This window comes from Spermophilus citellus, assembly GCF_964194105.1.
Source record: "Spermophilus citellus genome assembly, chromosome: 6".
Classification (NCBI taxonomy): Eukaryota; Metazoa; Chordata; class Mammalia; order Rodentia; family Sciuridae; genus Spermophilus; species Spermophilus citellus.
The window spans coordinates 139,622,560-139,636,468 of NC_138187.1; the positions used below are offsets into that span (position 1 = coordinate 139,622,560).

At 30.2% G+C, this 13,909-nt stretch overlaps 1 protein-coding gene across 2 annotated transcripts in view; it reads left to right on the forward strand.

Annotated features, from left to right (window-relative positions):
- KCNT2 (potassium sodium-activated channel subfamily T member 2) overlaps positions 1-13,909 on the forward strand; it is a 362,366-nt gene that overhangs the window by 198,074 nt on the left and 150,383 nt on the right. For both annotated transcript variants that reach the window (XM_081298140.1, XM_081298141.1), the window contains exon 13: positions 4,995-5,103. In XM_081298140.1, the coding sequence (XP_081154266.1) occupies positions 4,995-5,103 (109 nt within the window). The remainder of the gene's footprint in view (positions 1-4,994; positions 5,104-13,909) is intronic.

Genomic DNA, 13,909 nt, shown 5'->3' on the forward strand with positions numbered 1-13,909 from the left:
TTATATTGTTGGAATCATGCAGTATGTAGCCTTTTCAGATCAACTCTTTTTTCCTTTTAGTAGTATGCATTTGAGCTCCTGCATATCATTCCCTGATATAATAGCTTATGTTCTTTCCATTGCTGACTGGTTCATCTAGTTCATTGCATCCATGTAGCATAAACTGTTTATCCATTTACCTATTGCAGGGTATCTGGTTATTTTCAAATGTTTGCAATTATGAATCAAATTGCCATAAGCATTTGAGTGCAGATTTTTGTGTGGACATAAATCAAATGATTGGTAAATATCAAGGACTCCAATTGCTGGGACATCTGTAAGAATATATTTAGTGTGTTTTTTAATGTTTTCATTAGTGCATTATAGTTGTACATAATATTGGGGCTCATTTTGATGTAATCACAAGTACACAGAATATAATTGCTCTACTTTATTCCCTAATACTTCCTTTTTCCCCTCTCCTTCTCCCTCGTTCAACCCCCTTCCTTACTCTTTTGGTCTCCATACTATTTTTTATGATATTCCCTTTATATTCTGTTTTTCTTCCTATCTTCTGCATGTGAGAGAATACATTTGCCCCTGAGTGTGACTCTCTGAGTGTGATTTATTAAGTTAGCATGGTGTTCTCCAGTTCCATGTATTTCTTAGAAAATGCTTGTGTACACTTTGAAACTTAATTGTTTTTGTATTAAAATCCACTTAATTTTACATTTCAATAACTTTAGATTTAAAATATAGCTTTTCTAAGTAGTTCGTACTTGGAGCTTACTTTTCTCTCATATGAAATCTTGGGGGAGGGGGAAGATACCATGAAGATAGAAGGGAGACTACTAGAGAATAGGAAGAAGAAGGGGATCTGGGAGTGGTAGGAAGGAGTGTATTAGGGGTAGAAATGATCAAAAATGTTATATGCATGCACAAATATGCCACAATGAAGCCCATCATTCTGTATAATTTTATATACTAATCAAATTTGAAAATATGGAAAAATACTTTGATAATTCTTATAATCTTTGCATTTTAATATGTGTATTCGACATATTAAAACATTTAAAGTCATTTTCCTGTGGAGATTTAGATCCACCAAAAATGCTTTCTGTGGTTCCCTCTTATTTTTTTCTCTCTAATTCCCCCTTTCTACTTTTTACTTCGATTTCTTTGTTGCAGTTATTAAGTGTAATAATACTTCACATAGATTATAAAACTCCAGAAAACATATTTTTTCATTATATAGACATATATATTTTAATTGAGAGAAAAACATTATTTTATAGTCACTCAAACATTAATCACTTTTGATACTTTTCTTTGATTTCTGAATTTCTAACATTCACCAGTATTCTTTTTCTGAAGTCTAACAAATTTTCTTTTGCTTTTCTTGTGGTATGATGCCGATAACAGTACATTTGCTTAGATTTCTTTATTTTATTTTATTTATTATTTATTTTAAAATTTCTTATTTTATTTCTTCCTTTTAGATGTACGTTGTATTTGAATACATGTCCAGGGTAACTTCACATCATGTACAACCACAATAACAGGATCCTAATTAGAATAAGGTATACTCCATGTATGAACAATTTGCTAAAATACATTCTACTGTCATGTATATCTAAAAAGAATAGATTTCTTTATCTTAAATAAATACTTTATTTCACCTTCTCTGAATATTTTATCTAGATATAAAATGCTGGCTGTTGTTTTATTCCTTCATTCTGAACTTTAGGACAATTATACCATTGTTCCTTGGGTTAATAATTTCTGATGTGAATCCTTGGTCTTATGACTCTCTTTCTTTTGTTCTGTCAAGAATTCTTGTAGTTTGCTGAGCTCCTTCAATGAGTGTGTGTTTGTGTTATAAAATTTTGATATTTTTAGCTATTCTCCAAATCATTGTCTGCCTTTTTTTCAATTTAGTTTTCTTCCTGGGCATCCACCTACATATATAAGAGCTTTCTTACATTGTTTCATAAGAGACTGAACTCTGTTGCTTTATTCTTCCCTTTTCTCTTTGTTTTATGAATTGAATAAGAGAAGTTGATCTATGGTCAGGTTTGCAGACTCTTTCTTCTGTCTTCCTTTCTTCTTCAAAGTCTGTCCAGTGAATATTTTTCATAAACATTGGGTTCTTTTATTTGATGTACAAAATCCTTTCTTTTACTCTGGTTTTGCTTTCCTTTTATTTGTAACAGGTATATATTGCATTACTATGTTGATCATAGTTGTATTAGTGGCTTTTGTTTCTTGTCTGATAATTCTAGCATCCAGACAGTAAAGGCTAGCATCTATTAGTTATCATTATATTTTTTTCCTATGAAAATGGGTCACATTTTCATGGCACTTCCTATGTTAAACAATTTTGCATTGTTTGTGGGTATTGCAGGCATTACATCGTGTTGTGGAGCCATGAATCCTTTTGTTTTCCTCCAAAAGGTGGTTTTGTTCTTTTTAAGAGGGAATTTCATTTGGTTTATCTCAAAATGCAAAATTCATCACCCTGGAAGTTGAAAGTAGCTCAAATATGAGTTCAGATTCCAATTATAACCCATGGGCATGAATGACTTGTGGGTTAGCCAAAGGTGTATAAATGTTTACATAATATATTTGGTTTCTCTTCTCTGTCTTTCCCTTTTTCAAGTCTGCGTCCCTTCATATGCCTGGCTCTGTTCCCTATTTCTTCTTGTAGGCTTGCTATGAAGTTTTTGTCACCCTGTGTTGCTGTGATAATCACAGCTGCTCTCAGGTCAAAGGAACAAAACTGGGGAGAAATACGACATGTAAGTTTCTTCCTCCCAGTTTTAGTTTCCCTCAATATCTGCCTATTTTATTTCATTTTTATCCCTTGTGTGATGATTTTATAGATTTTAATCCAGAGCTTATAGTTGTTATCTGCAAGAAGTACAATTTACGAGGAGCTTACTTTTCCTTATTGGTAGATCTCCTAGAATCTGGTATTCCCTCCTTCGTTATTAATGTTTCATTTGTCTGTGGCGTCAGGAAGCAAATCTCATTTTAATATCTTCTTGCTAAGAAATCCATCCATTTTCTTTAACTTTTATCCTTAGTGATACTACTCCTATTATTAAGATGATTCACATATAAAAAAGCAGCTTATATTTATCCAATGTTAGCTCACTTCCAGTTTTTGATAAGAGCTTTCTATGTGATGTATATATTTCTATGAGATAGAAATCCTATAAGGTAGAAGAATACATTTTTCAAATTAGCAACTCTACCTTGTCCAAGTCCAGTCAGGTATTAAGTGTCAAAAGCAGGATTAAAATGCTAAACATGCCCATTTTCTTTAACATAACACTAAACAAAATGAAATATATATAAATATATATATTTTTTTACTTTAATAGTGGTTTTCTTTCAATTTCTTCCTTACCATTCAAGTTTTTTACTTTTACTGAAAGAAATAACAACTACCAATCACTCCTGAATGACCTCTAATCTCTAACATCAGATTTTAAATGTGTTACCTAATCAACAGATACCATTTGGTGAATCCGTAGCATTATTAGAGTCATCACCATGTACTAATTTTTTCCTGAGTATGCACATCGTCCACTGGAGCTATTCTGGACTTCTATTCATAAATATTTAAATAATTTGCAATTACAATCTTAGTTTGGGCTGCTGTTAAAAATATAATAGAAGGAGTGGGTTATAAACAACAAAAACTTATTTTTCACAATTTTCTAGACAAGAAAGCCTGCAGTCAAGGTACTAGGGGAGTCAGGTAAGAACTGGCTTCCTAGTTTACAGACATTGTTTTCATATTGCATCCTCCTATGGTTGAAGAAGCTTGGGAGTTTGATGTGGTTTATTTCATAAGAAATAAGGGTAAGATGCTCATGACTTAATGATCTCCAAAGGCCACATCTTCTAATACCATCACAGTAGGAGTTGGGATTTCATCATATAAATTTGGGGAGCATGGGGAGACACCAATATTCAGTCTAAAGCAAGTACCAACTTTTATAAGAACTGTTTCTTTCTGCATTTAGATAAACAATCCCTCATATCTACCTGTGCTTTGATATTCCTTTCTTTCCCAGCAATATGTCAAATAGAACTTTCTATGATGATGGAATTGCTCTATATCTCCACTGTCCAATATGGCAGCCACTAGTCAGATGTTACTTTGAACATGTGATGTATGGGTAGAATAGAATTTTTTATTTTAGTTAAATAAAATTTAACATCTGCATGTGACTATTGGCTACTATATAAAACATCTTTGTGCTTCTTTTATAAAATGTATTAACTATAACTGTGAGGCATAGTTCTCTAAAAATCTGTCTTGATTTGTTTACTTCATTATATAATTATTTAGGGTGTGAGTATTGTAAGATTTCATTTTAGGCATGAATTGGATTTTTTTTAAGTTTTATCATTCAAACATTTTCTATTTTATTATATATACAAGTTTTTCTTCTTTATACATACACACAGTTAAATCCATTAACCTCTACTGTTACATAAAAATGTGAAATAATGTGTCCTTTAGATAAATGGCCACTGTAGTTGTTTTCCTTTTACCATTCCTTCTAAATATGTTAATAATATCAGTCAATTTTTTTTCTTCCATAGAGGTTGCTATTAGGTCAAATGCTGTGTTAGTTGTGCTGCAATTCTGGAGGCTTCTGACTCACAGGAGTGCTTTAGAAAACTTTTTTTTTTTTTTTTGCATTTGTCTACCTATTCAATTTTGAACTAATTGCTATAATTAGTGCTGATTGAAATAAGTACTGTTACCCTCTTCTTCAGTTACTGTTTACTCTTACAGTTTACTGTTACTTTTACAGTTTACTGTTACCCTTTTTTATTGTGTCCTCAATGTAGATTGTCATGTTTGTACACATTTTGAACTATGGAATTGATCACTTAACACACCAATTGCTTGAATATTTTTACTTTATATATTTGAAGCTTTTAAATTATTTTGTAAATTATTCTCATGATATTTTGACTTCTTGTCATTTCAGGATCATCAGACTATTTTGAGAGCTTGGGCTGTAAAAGATTTTGCTCCAAATTGTCCTTTGTATGTCCAGATATTAAAGCCAGAAAATAAATTCCATATCAAATTTGCTGGTAAGTTTTAATCCTGAATGAGATTCTTTGAATTTCTTCCAGCTCTCATTGTAATTTAAAAGCTGTGTCTTTGAAGTTAGTAGCAACTAAATGTATTCTTCCTACAAAATAGAAAGGATTTTCTTTTTTATCCTTTACTTATTGTAAATGAATTTCCTCACTTTAATGTATGAAACTATAAGTTAGGAGAGATACTTTACTTTTAAATGTAACTTGGTGACTTTAAGAATTCAGCTTACTGGATAACTTTGTAAACCTAAGTTGATTGGCAGTTGTAGATTTGTACACAATAGGAACATACATTTCAAATCCTTTCTTCATTTATCCTTAAGTATACATGTAGAATAATACTTTGCTATAGATTATTTAAAACACAGATAAGTTTGCCCCACTATAGAATAATGTATTAACATGTTTTGGTACATTTAAATAGATTTAATTTGGGGTATAGACTTTGGAAAATTTTCAAGAAAAAGATATCTGTGTGAGTTTTTTGAAAGCAATACTTTTAAGAGAATTGATCACATGAGATTTTTTTTCCTTTGAATTGTTAGGAAATTGAACAATGAAGTGGTGCTTGATTATTTTTTTTCTTAAATGCTTCCATGGGAGAAAGGAACTAATTTTAATTCAGGCAGTAAATCACATACATATTGTTCCCCAAATATAACAACTGTATTGTGTTTTATATTTACCTTAATAGCCTGAAACTTCAAATTTATTATAATGTAGGTAATTTTAGCAATGTGTCAGCAAAATATTTTTCCTTCAGAAGACATGTTCACAAATGTTAAAATGCTTACTTGTTAGCATATGATATTGAAATAAAAAATTCTAACCCTAAGGTTTTAAAATATTAATAGGAAAATCAAGAGATTATTGCTATTCTATTTCTTCTGTTTTATATATACTAGCCTTCCATTGCATCATTATTTTTTTCTGAAAATGTAGAGTGAACAACTTCAAGTAATGTCTTTCATACTTGGCTACATATTAATATCTGTTTGGAAGACTTTTTAAAGTAATAATTAGAGAGATTCTGATTTAAATGGTCTGAGATAGTGCTAGGGCTTCTTTAATCCTATTGCTTTGACTTAAAACTAAAAGTACATCTTTTGTAAGTGATCCTGTGAACAAAGTGGAAAAATACAAGTAAAGTAATCAACCTACTCCCTGGTGGACATATAATTAACGATGAATAAATGTCAATAGTTTATCTAAAGTACCTTTTTTATCACTTAGAATAAAAGGATATTTTTGAAATTTTTTCATTAAACCTGGGAATTATTTGCTTTGACAAAATTTTTAGGGTAGCGGTAATGACATGGCACTATGCAAAGTCCCAAAAATATGAATTTAAAATTCGGTCCTATAGCTTAACCTTGATGCATGCAAATTAGTATTCTGAGCCCTATTTTTCTTCTTTATGAAAGATCATCATATTTATGGTATTTCTGCTTCATCAGTTAGGGTTAATAGTTATGTTAAATAAATACTAATCAAAAACACATTCAATGTTCACTAAATGAGTATTGAATCTAAATGTTAAAACAATTACAATGTGTGGTTTGGGAGGACAATTTGTAATATTGAATGCTTCATAACTAAAATTGAGAATAGACTTCAGTTCTTCCTTCCTTCTGTAGTAAGCTATGGAAATACTCCCCACAGATCAAACTTGCTGAACTAATCTATTTTTATATAAAATACAGGCATTATTTGCATTGATCTTTAAATTTTTTGTTTACAATTGTGAAAATGAGTGAAATATTAAAATTGTATCTTAATAGTTTATCTCAATATTTCTCATTTTGACACCTGTTGAAATTTTAGGAGTTCTTTTTATATTATGAAATGATGAAAGCACCCTTGTTTCATTAAAATGTCATAAAAATAAAGCTTGCAGTGATATATAACGTTCACAAACCCAATATAATGTATTTTTATAGCAGCATGAGTTCATAAAAAATTATGAGCTTTACCTTTACAAGGATAGTATATTAAAATGTTGCTTAGTTTGTGTGGATGCTTAAAATAGTAGTCCCCATGAACCATACTCCCTGAGTGTGTGTCATGTTGCAATGGGACTTTCTGGCTTTTTATCCACAAAGAGTAGAAATCTACTTCTCCAGCCTTGAATATGGTTTTCCTTGTGGTTTGCTTTGACCAATATACTGTAACATATGATATCATAAGGAAAACACTGAAAAACCATGGAGCTTCTGCTATGTACTCATATTAGGAGCTTTGTTTAGCCTCTCTAAGGATGGAAACTCATGTGAAAAGTGATGCATATGTGTCCCAGGATTGTGCCTATTCAGCTCCCAACTTCCTTACCCATCAGCTCACTGAATCATACTAACTCACACTATGTTGAGAAATAAGTTTTCTTTGTTATAAAGCACAGGGATTATTTGTTTTTTAGCAATAGTATACTAATATCATATGTGATAAAACAGTAATTGCTTTATTTTTAAGTCATCTTTACTGGATAATATTCATTATATTCCTAACCTGCATTTGCCTGAATATTAAATAAACACTTTTATAATTTTCACAAGATATGGAATTAGACATTCTAATTTCTAGTACATAGCCTATTTATTTATTTAATATTTATTTTTTAGTTTTTGGCGGACCCAACATCTTTGTTTGTACGTGGTTCTGAGGATCGAACCCGGGCGGCACGCATGCCAGGCTAGCGCGCTACTGCTTGAGCCACATCCCCAGCCCAGTACATAGCCTCTTAAACTTCCACTAAATTGTGGAATTCCTTCCATTAGTAAATGTAATGAATTTTTAAAAGTGAATTCATTTTATTAAAAGAAGTGTAAAATGGATAAACTCAACTTGTTTATGTATTAAACATTAGAGAGCAAAACACAACAACAACATAGCAATTATTATTTTATGCACACTTACAATTCAGACCTTTTATACTTCTCTTGTGAAAATAAAATTATTGAATTATTACATTCTTATTTGAATAAATTTTACATAAGATTTTTTTTACATGAGATTTAGGCTATTAATTATAATTAAAACAGTCTTCTACACTTTGATCAGATCCAATAAGAAAAAGTTCTGATCCATGTGGTTTGAGAAATAGAAAAGATACACTTTCATTCATAGCACCAAGAATGTAAGCTAAACAAATTAACATAGAGGGAGTCAGGAAGAATAATATTTATAAAAGATATCTGAATACAAACTTAAATTCACTATAAATCACAGGCAAATTCACATAACAGGAGGACATAATTCACAGAATTTTTTCCCTTTTTATAATAAATTTATCAAAGTACATGATTAAAACTAGACATTCTAAAGTGAGACATTTTTGGGGGAAATCTTTGTTCTAGTGTGTATTAACTACAGGACCTCAGGACTCTTTATTTCTCTAAGCTTGTGGTTTATGATTTATAAAAGCTTGGAAGAGAAACTACCCCATAGGGTTTTCATGATTGAAGAAAATGTTTTGAAGAAAACCAGCCACCAGTTAATGATGTCTGTCAGGGTAATTGTTATCACTAATATCTTGAGTACCTATTTCTCATCCTCATGACAAATATTTATCATAGTTATTGCCAGGAAAAATAACTGAAATATTATTACAGCAATTCAAACAGTACATGATTCTGAGCTTACATATATTTTCCTAGAGAATAGAAAAGAAAGCTATTTCTCCAACTCATATTATGGGACCAACATAGTCTTGAAAAAAATTCATTAAGGATAGCATAAGAAATGACATTTAGAGACTAATTTAATTGGTTAACATAGTTAAACATTATATAAAATATGTTACCAAAACAAACTAAATAATCTATTTTAAAAAGAATATATCACCAGCAAGTTAAGTTATTCCTGAAATAGATTATTGTGTTAACAGAGAATGATCACATTATCTTTTCAATGGATGCAGAAAAAGTATATGAAAGAAAATTCAATATATATTCACAAGCAAAAAAAAATTATAGCAAGAAAACTACCAAGAAGCTAGAAACAAAAACCTCCAAACCTAAGGGAAGTTATCTTCAAAATAACCCAGAGAAAATTAACATTGAATGATGTCTTTAAAATTAGGAACAAATAATGGTATCCATTAAAACGATTGTTTTCTATGTTTTCCCTCAAATCCTACAGATTTTTGTAAATATGAAAAAATGCAGAGAATAAATATTAGCAGGCAAGAAATAAAATTGCAATTTTCTACATGTTATCAGATTATGTTAAGGAAAATTCAAAATAATTTGCTTTTCTCACTATATACCTGTTTCTTGGTGGATCTCATCCATTTATAAGTTTAAATTTCTCCTTCAGTATCCACTGTGAGCTTCAGTCTTGTATCTCCAACTTACACAGTCAATATCCCCTAGTATATTTTTAATAGCCATTTTAAAATTAAGATATCTAAAAACATTTATTGATTTGTACTGGTCTAGAACTTTTCACTCTTCCCATTACCAATTTAGAACTTAAGCAAAAACCTATGAGTCATTCTTTAAGCTACTATATTCAATATATCATCACAACCTGTCAGTTATACTGCTTGAATTTCTCAGCCTTATCCTTTGTGACAATCCTAGTCCACACCATGATCATCTCTTATTTAGTTATTCCAAAATATTCCCTTGTCATTTTTTTCCTAGGTGTTCACAAGTTGATCTGTGAGCTTAACTGCTTCTCTTTGAATTCCCCTTCACATATGCATTTGTGATTACTGGTGGGCATCATAGAAGGACAGCTACAGCTTTTTTCCTTTATTATCAGGCTAAGCTCTCTCGCTTCCATTTTTTAGTATACAGATGCTGAAATTCGAATTCTTTTATAGTATTTTTATTTTTAAGAGTGTGTCTTATGGATTTTTTGGGTCAATTTTCATAGTCAAAACTCAAATTGGAAAGTTACTTTGGTTATGCTAAACCAGAGAAACAGTGAGAAACACTTTACCAATAATTTTGAAAGAAGTGGCAGTTGGCATTGAAACATGACAGAGGTGATGACAGTGTTTGGTAGATATGATCAATGTAAAATAGGGTTGTGTTTACATTTTGTATTCTCTGTCAACCTGTTATAGGACCAATAATTCTAGTAAAGCCTCCCCAAGGTCAATTAAGTGATCTAAAATAACCAGGAAAAAAATATGCCTCCATGTTATTGAGCCCTTCATAAATAATTTCCTCTTATTTGACAAAACATGATGAAAAAGGTAAAATATAGTTTTCAAATGTATTTATGGAGTTCCAAAACTATTTCCTTCACCATACTTCATTCCAAGAATAATCATTAAACAATCTCAAGCATACACCAAAAATAAGTAAGTAAATAAATAAATAAAACCAATGTGAAAAATGTGTACATTACTGAGAAGAAAAAAAAAGAAAGAAAAAGAAAAACCTTGAATGACCTTCAATGAACTTTAAGAACAAACTGTTATTCAATTATTCTTTTAATATAAAAAAATTCTTACTTTCTATCTCCTCGTTAAAAGTTACTCAGAAAATCAATGAGAGGCAAATTAATGTTATACTAATAAAGTAATAGCTACACTTAGGTTAACACTCTATTCCCATCTTTTGTCAATATTCAGTTGTCTTTTTTTCCTCAGTTAATTTTCTTTTAATCATTGGGTGAGTACTTTGAAAATTTTCGATTTAACTAATATAAAAGAACATAAAAAATCAAACTGGCAAATTTTCACGTACGAGTAGGGCAAGGAATATAAAAATCAATTAGTGAATGCAATTGTGAATTGTCTGAATTTTTCTGCATTGATTATATACCACATGTAACAGAATTTGATTATTGTTCATGAATGAAAGAAAGAACCATATTTCAATAGTAAAGTGTTGACTGAATGAAACACTTTTTACTTCACACTTAAAACATGCCTAGAAGAATGAATCATTATAGCAGAACTGTAGGAGTTAGCTTTTTCAGTAATTAAAAAAAAGTAATTACAATGAAAGTTAAATGTACAGCAAAAGTAAATATATTTTAGCAATATCATCAGTAATATTTTAAAATATACTTTTTCTTAAGGGAGATAATATGACTGCCATTATATAAACAGTATTGTTTAAAATACATACATACATACATACATACATACATACATGTATATCTTGGAGAAATGATCTGAACAAAAAATGGAAGCTTTGTCACTATGTAGTTTTTACTGAAGCACCAGACATTTCAATGCCTTTTTTTCTACCCAAAAAAGAGAGTGTGAAACTATTTCCAAGCAATATAAATATTGGAAATTATCTTAGCTGTTTCTAAATAACATATGGATATGCAGGCTTGACTTTCACCAAATGGTGAAGTGTGAGTTTTTCATGCTGAAACATTTCTTCATTTCCCATATAACGCCCACATAGACATCATCTTAAACTTTATTCTTACAACCTACTTAAGAACATAATGCTTTGGATTTCTATATTTTCAAAATATAAAACACCAAACTTTTGAAAATTCTTGAAATTTAAGATGGAATTCATTTTTCTTTTTATATTACTGTGGAGATCAATGGAAACTACTTGATCTAAGGTCATATTTAAAGACAGAACTATCAGGAGTCTTTAATTTTTTTTTGTATTTCCTTGCTATTTTATTTTTTTCTTGAAAAGTTATCAAACTCACATTTTTAAAATTATTAAATAGACAATGAAGCTATATTCATTCCATCTACATTTAATGATCGTTAACATTTTGCCACATTTGCTTGACCTCCTCTCTGTGTACACATGCATACATTTACACAAATGCTTTTACTCAGTGCACTTTCCTGAGAATTGGTAAATTCTGCCATATGTGTACTGTACAATAACGTTTTTATTCCATGCAGCCAATAAAAAGTCTATAAATTCAGTTCATACTCAAATGGTGTTGTCATAAAAAATATTCCTAAAAATTTTAAGTTCAATAATTACACAAATTTTACTTTCACTATCTTTAATTTTTTCATTTAAAATTATTTTTATTGAAAATTTTTAGATTTACGGAGGAGTGGTAGTGATAGTTGTGAAAGGTCTTCTACAATCCTCATGTCCCACAATTTTCCCCAATGTTAATGTCTTATGTAATCATGGTCCATTTCATCAAAATAACAAATTAGCATTTGTTAAGTTGTAGATTATTTTTTAAGTGAAATTTGTTCCTAGAGTTCATTCCTTCTAAAAAATATTTTAATAAGTTGTTTGGTTTTTTTTGTGGCATTTAAAAATTTAATATGCAGGTCAATTATATAGCCAAACTATCTGGCTGGTTCATTCTCTTTGACACATGAATAACATGATACTGAACGTTAGGTATTGCAAGTCATCTTCGTGTGGAGCATTTATGATTTAATTAATTCAGCATTTTTTATGCTTCCCTCCATTAATTTTCTTATAAGTTTCTCAAGCATAAAATTTCATGGTCTGTAAGAGAAGAATATTTACAGTATTTGGAAAATGGCAGGCACATTCTATCATATGCTAGACCTATGATTTTAAGTCCATAAAGTAGTTCCTAGACATAAATGCTTTTTGAAGAAGGTCAGGTATGTCTTTTTTTCATTCTCATTTACTTATTCAGACTACTTTCTTGACTTTCTAATGTGATAAATTTGTTGTTCCAGGTCCTGCTGTTACAATTATGAATATGATGCTCTGTCTAGGCCAATGCCAACTTTTATCATGTCCCTACTTCACACCCTTTAAAAAATCATTGACACAATATACTTTTACATGCTGCCCAAGAAATCAGTTTAACTCATCCTGTTCTTTCTGCATAGATTTAATTTTAAGTTGATAATCCCTCCCTTCCACTCCTTGCCACTTTGTAAATGTCAAAACATGATTCCAACTATGTGGTAGTTTCATTTGATATTGCTTTATGATTTCAGTGAATCCAATGGACATGGAACAAATAGTTAAGATTTTCATGGTTTAATATAATTTCATCACTGAAATTCATCACTGCTTTGCTTTGAGAAAAGTCTCTTAAAATGTAACTTTTGACTCTAAGAATGAGTTTTCAGTAGCAGGATAGCCAGCAAATAGCAATGATAGTTATTATAATTGGATGGTTATAAAATCAAAATTTGCCTTAAATATTAGTGCATAGGTGCTTCATATTGTACATACACATAATCCAATAAATGTATGTGTGTAATGAGAGGCTAAAGAGGGTATTAGATGAAGGCATATAGTTTTATCCAGATAACACAGTAGCTCTAGGGAAAATGTGCAGTGGAAAGGACAAAAAGAATCTCAAAGGAGTGATTATTTAGGTATCTGTTGTAGTTTTTCAGGTGAGAGATACTGAGAAATTGAACAAGAGTGGTGATAATGGAAAAGGAGAGTGAGAACAGATTCATGAAACACTTCAGATATATATTGTAGATTTAATGATCAGTTGACTGTGAGAATCATGAGAGTGTGAGAAATCATTTTATCTTTGCAACTCTTATTTTTTGTATATTCTCACAATTAATAATAATTCTGTTATATAAGGAACTAATTGAATTTTAGTTCCTTAGATATCTAACAGTAGAATATCAATTTCTTATGTGTGCTATCTCTTCATTGATAAAATAGTACCTGACATATAGTATTTTATTAATATAATATGAAGATATCAAAATATCCAGTAATCACATTTAAGAGTAATACCATAAATCAGTAAAAAAAACTGTGGCAAAAATATATATATGAAATAGTTTGCAATATTCAGTAAAGTTGATAGTATTGACACATACAGGTAAAGTCTTAAAGAGAGTGAAATACAGAAAGAGCACCAGAAGTCAAAATTTAAATCC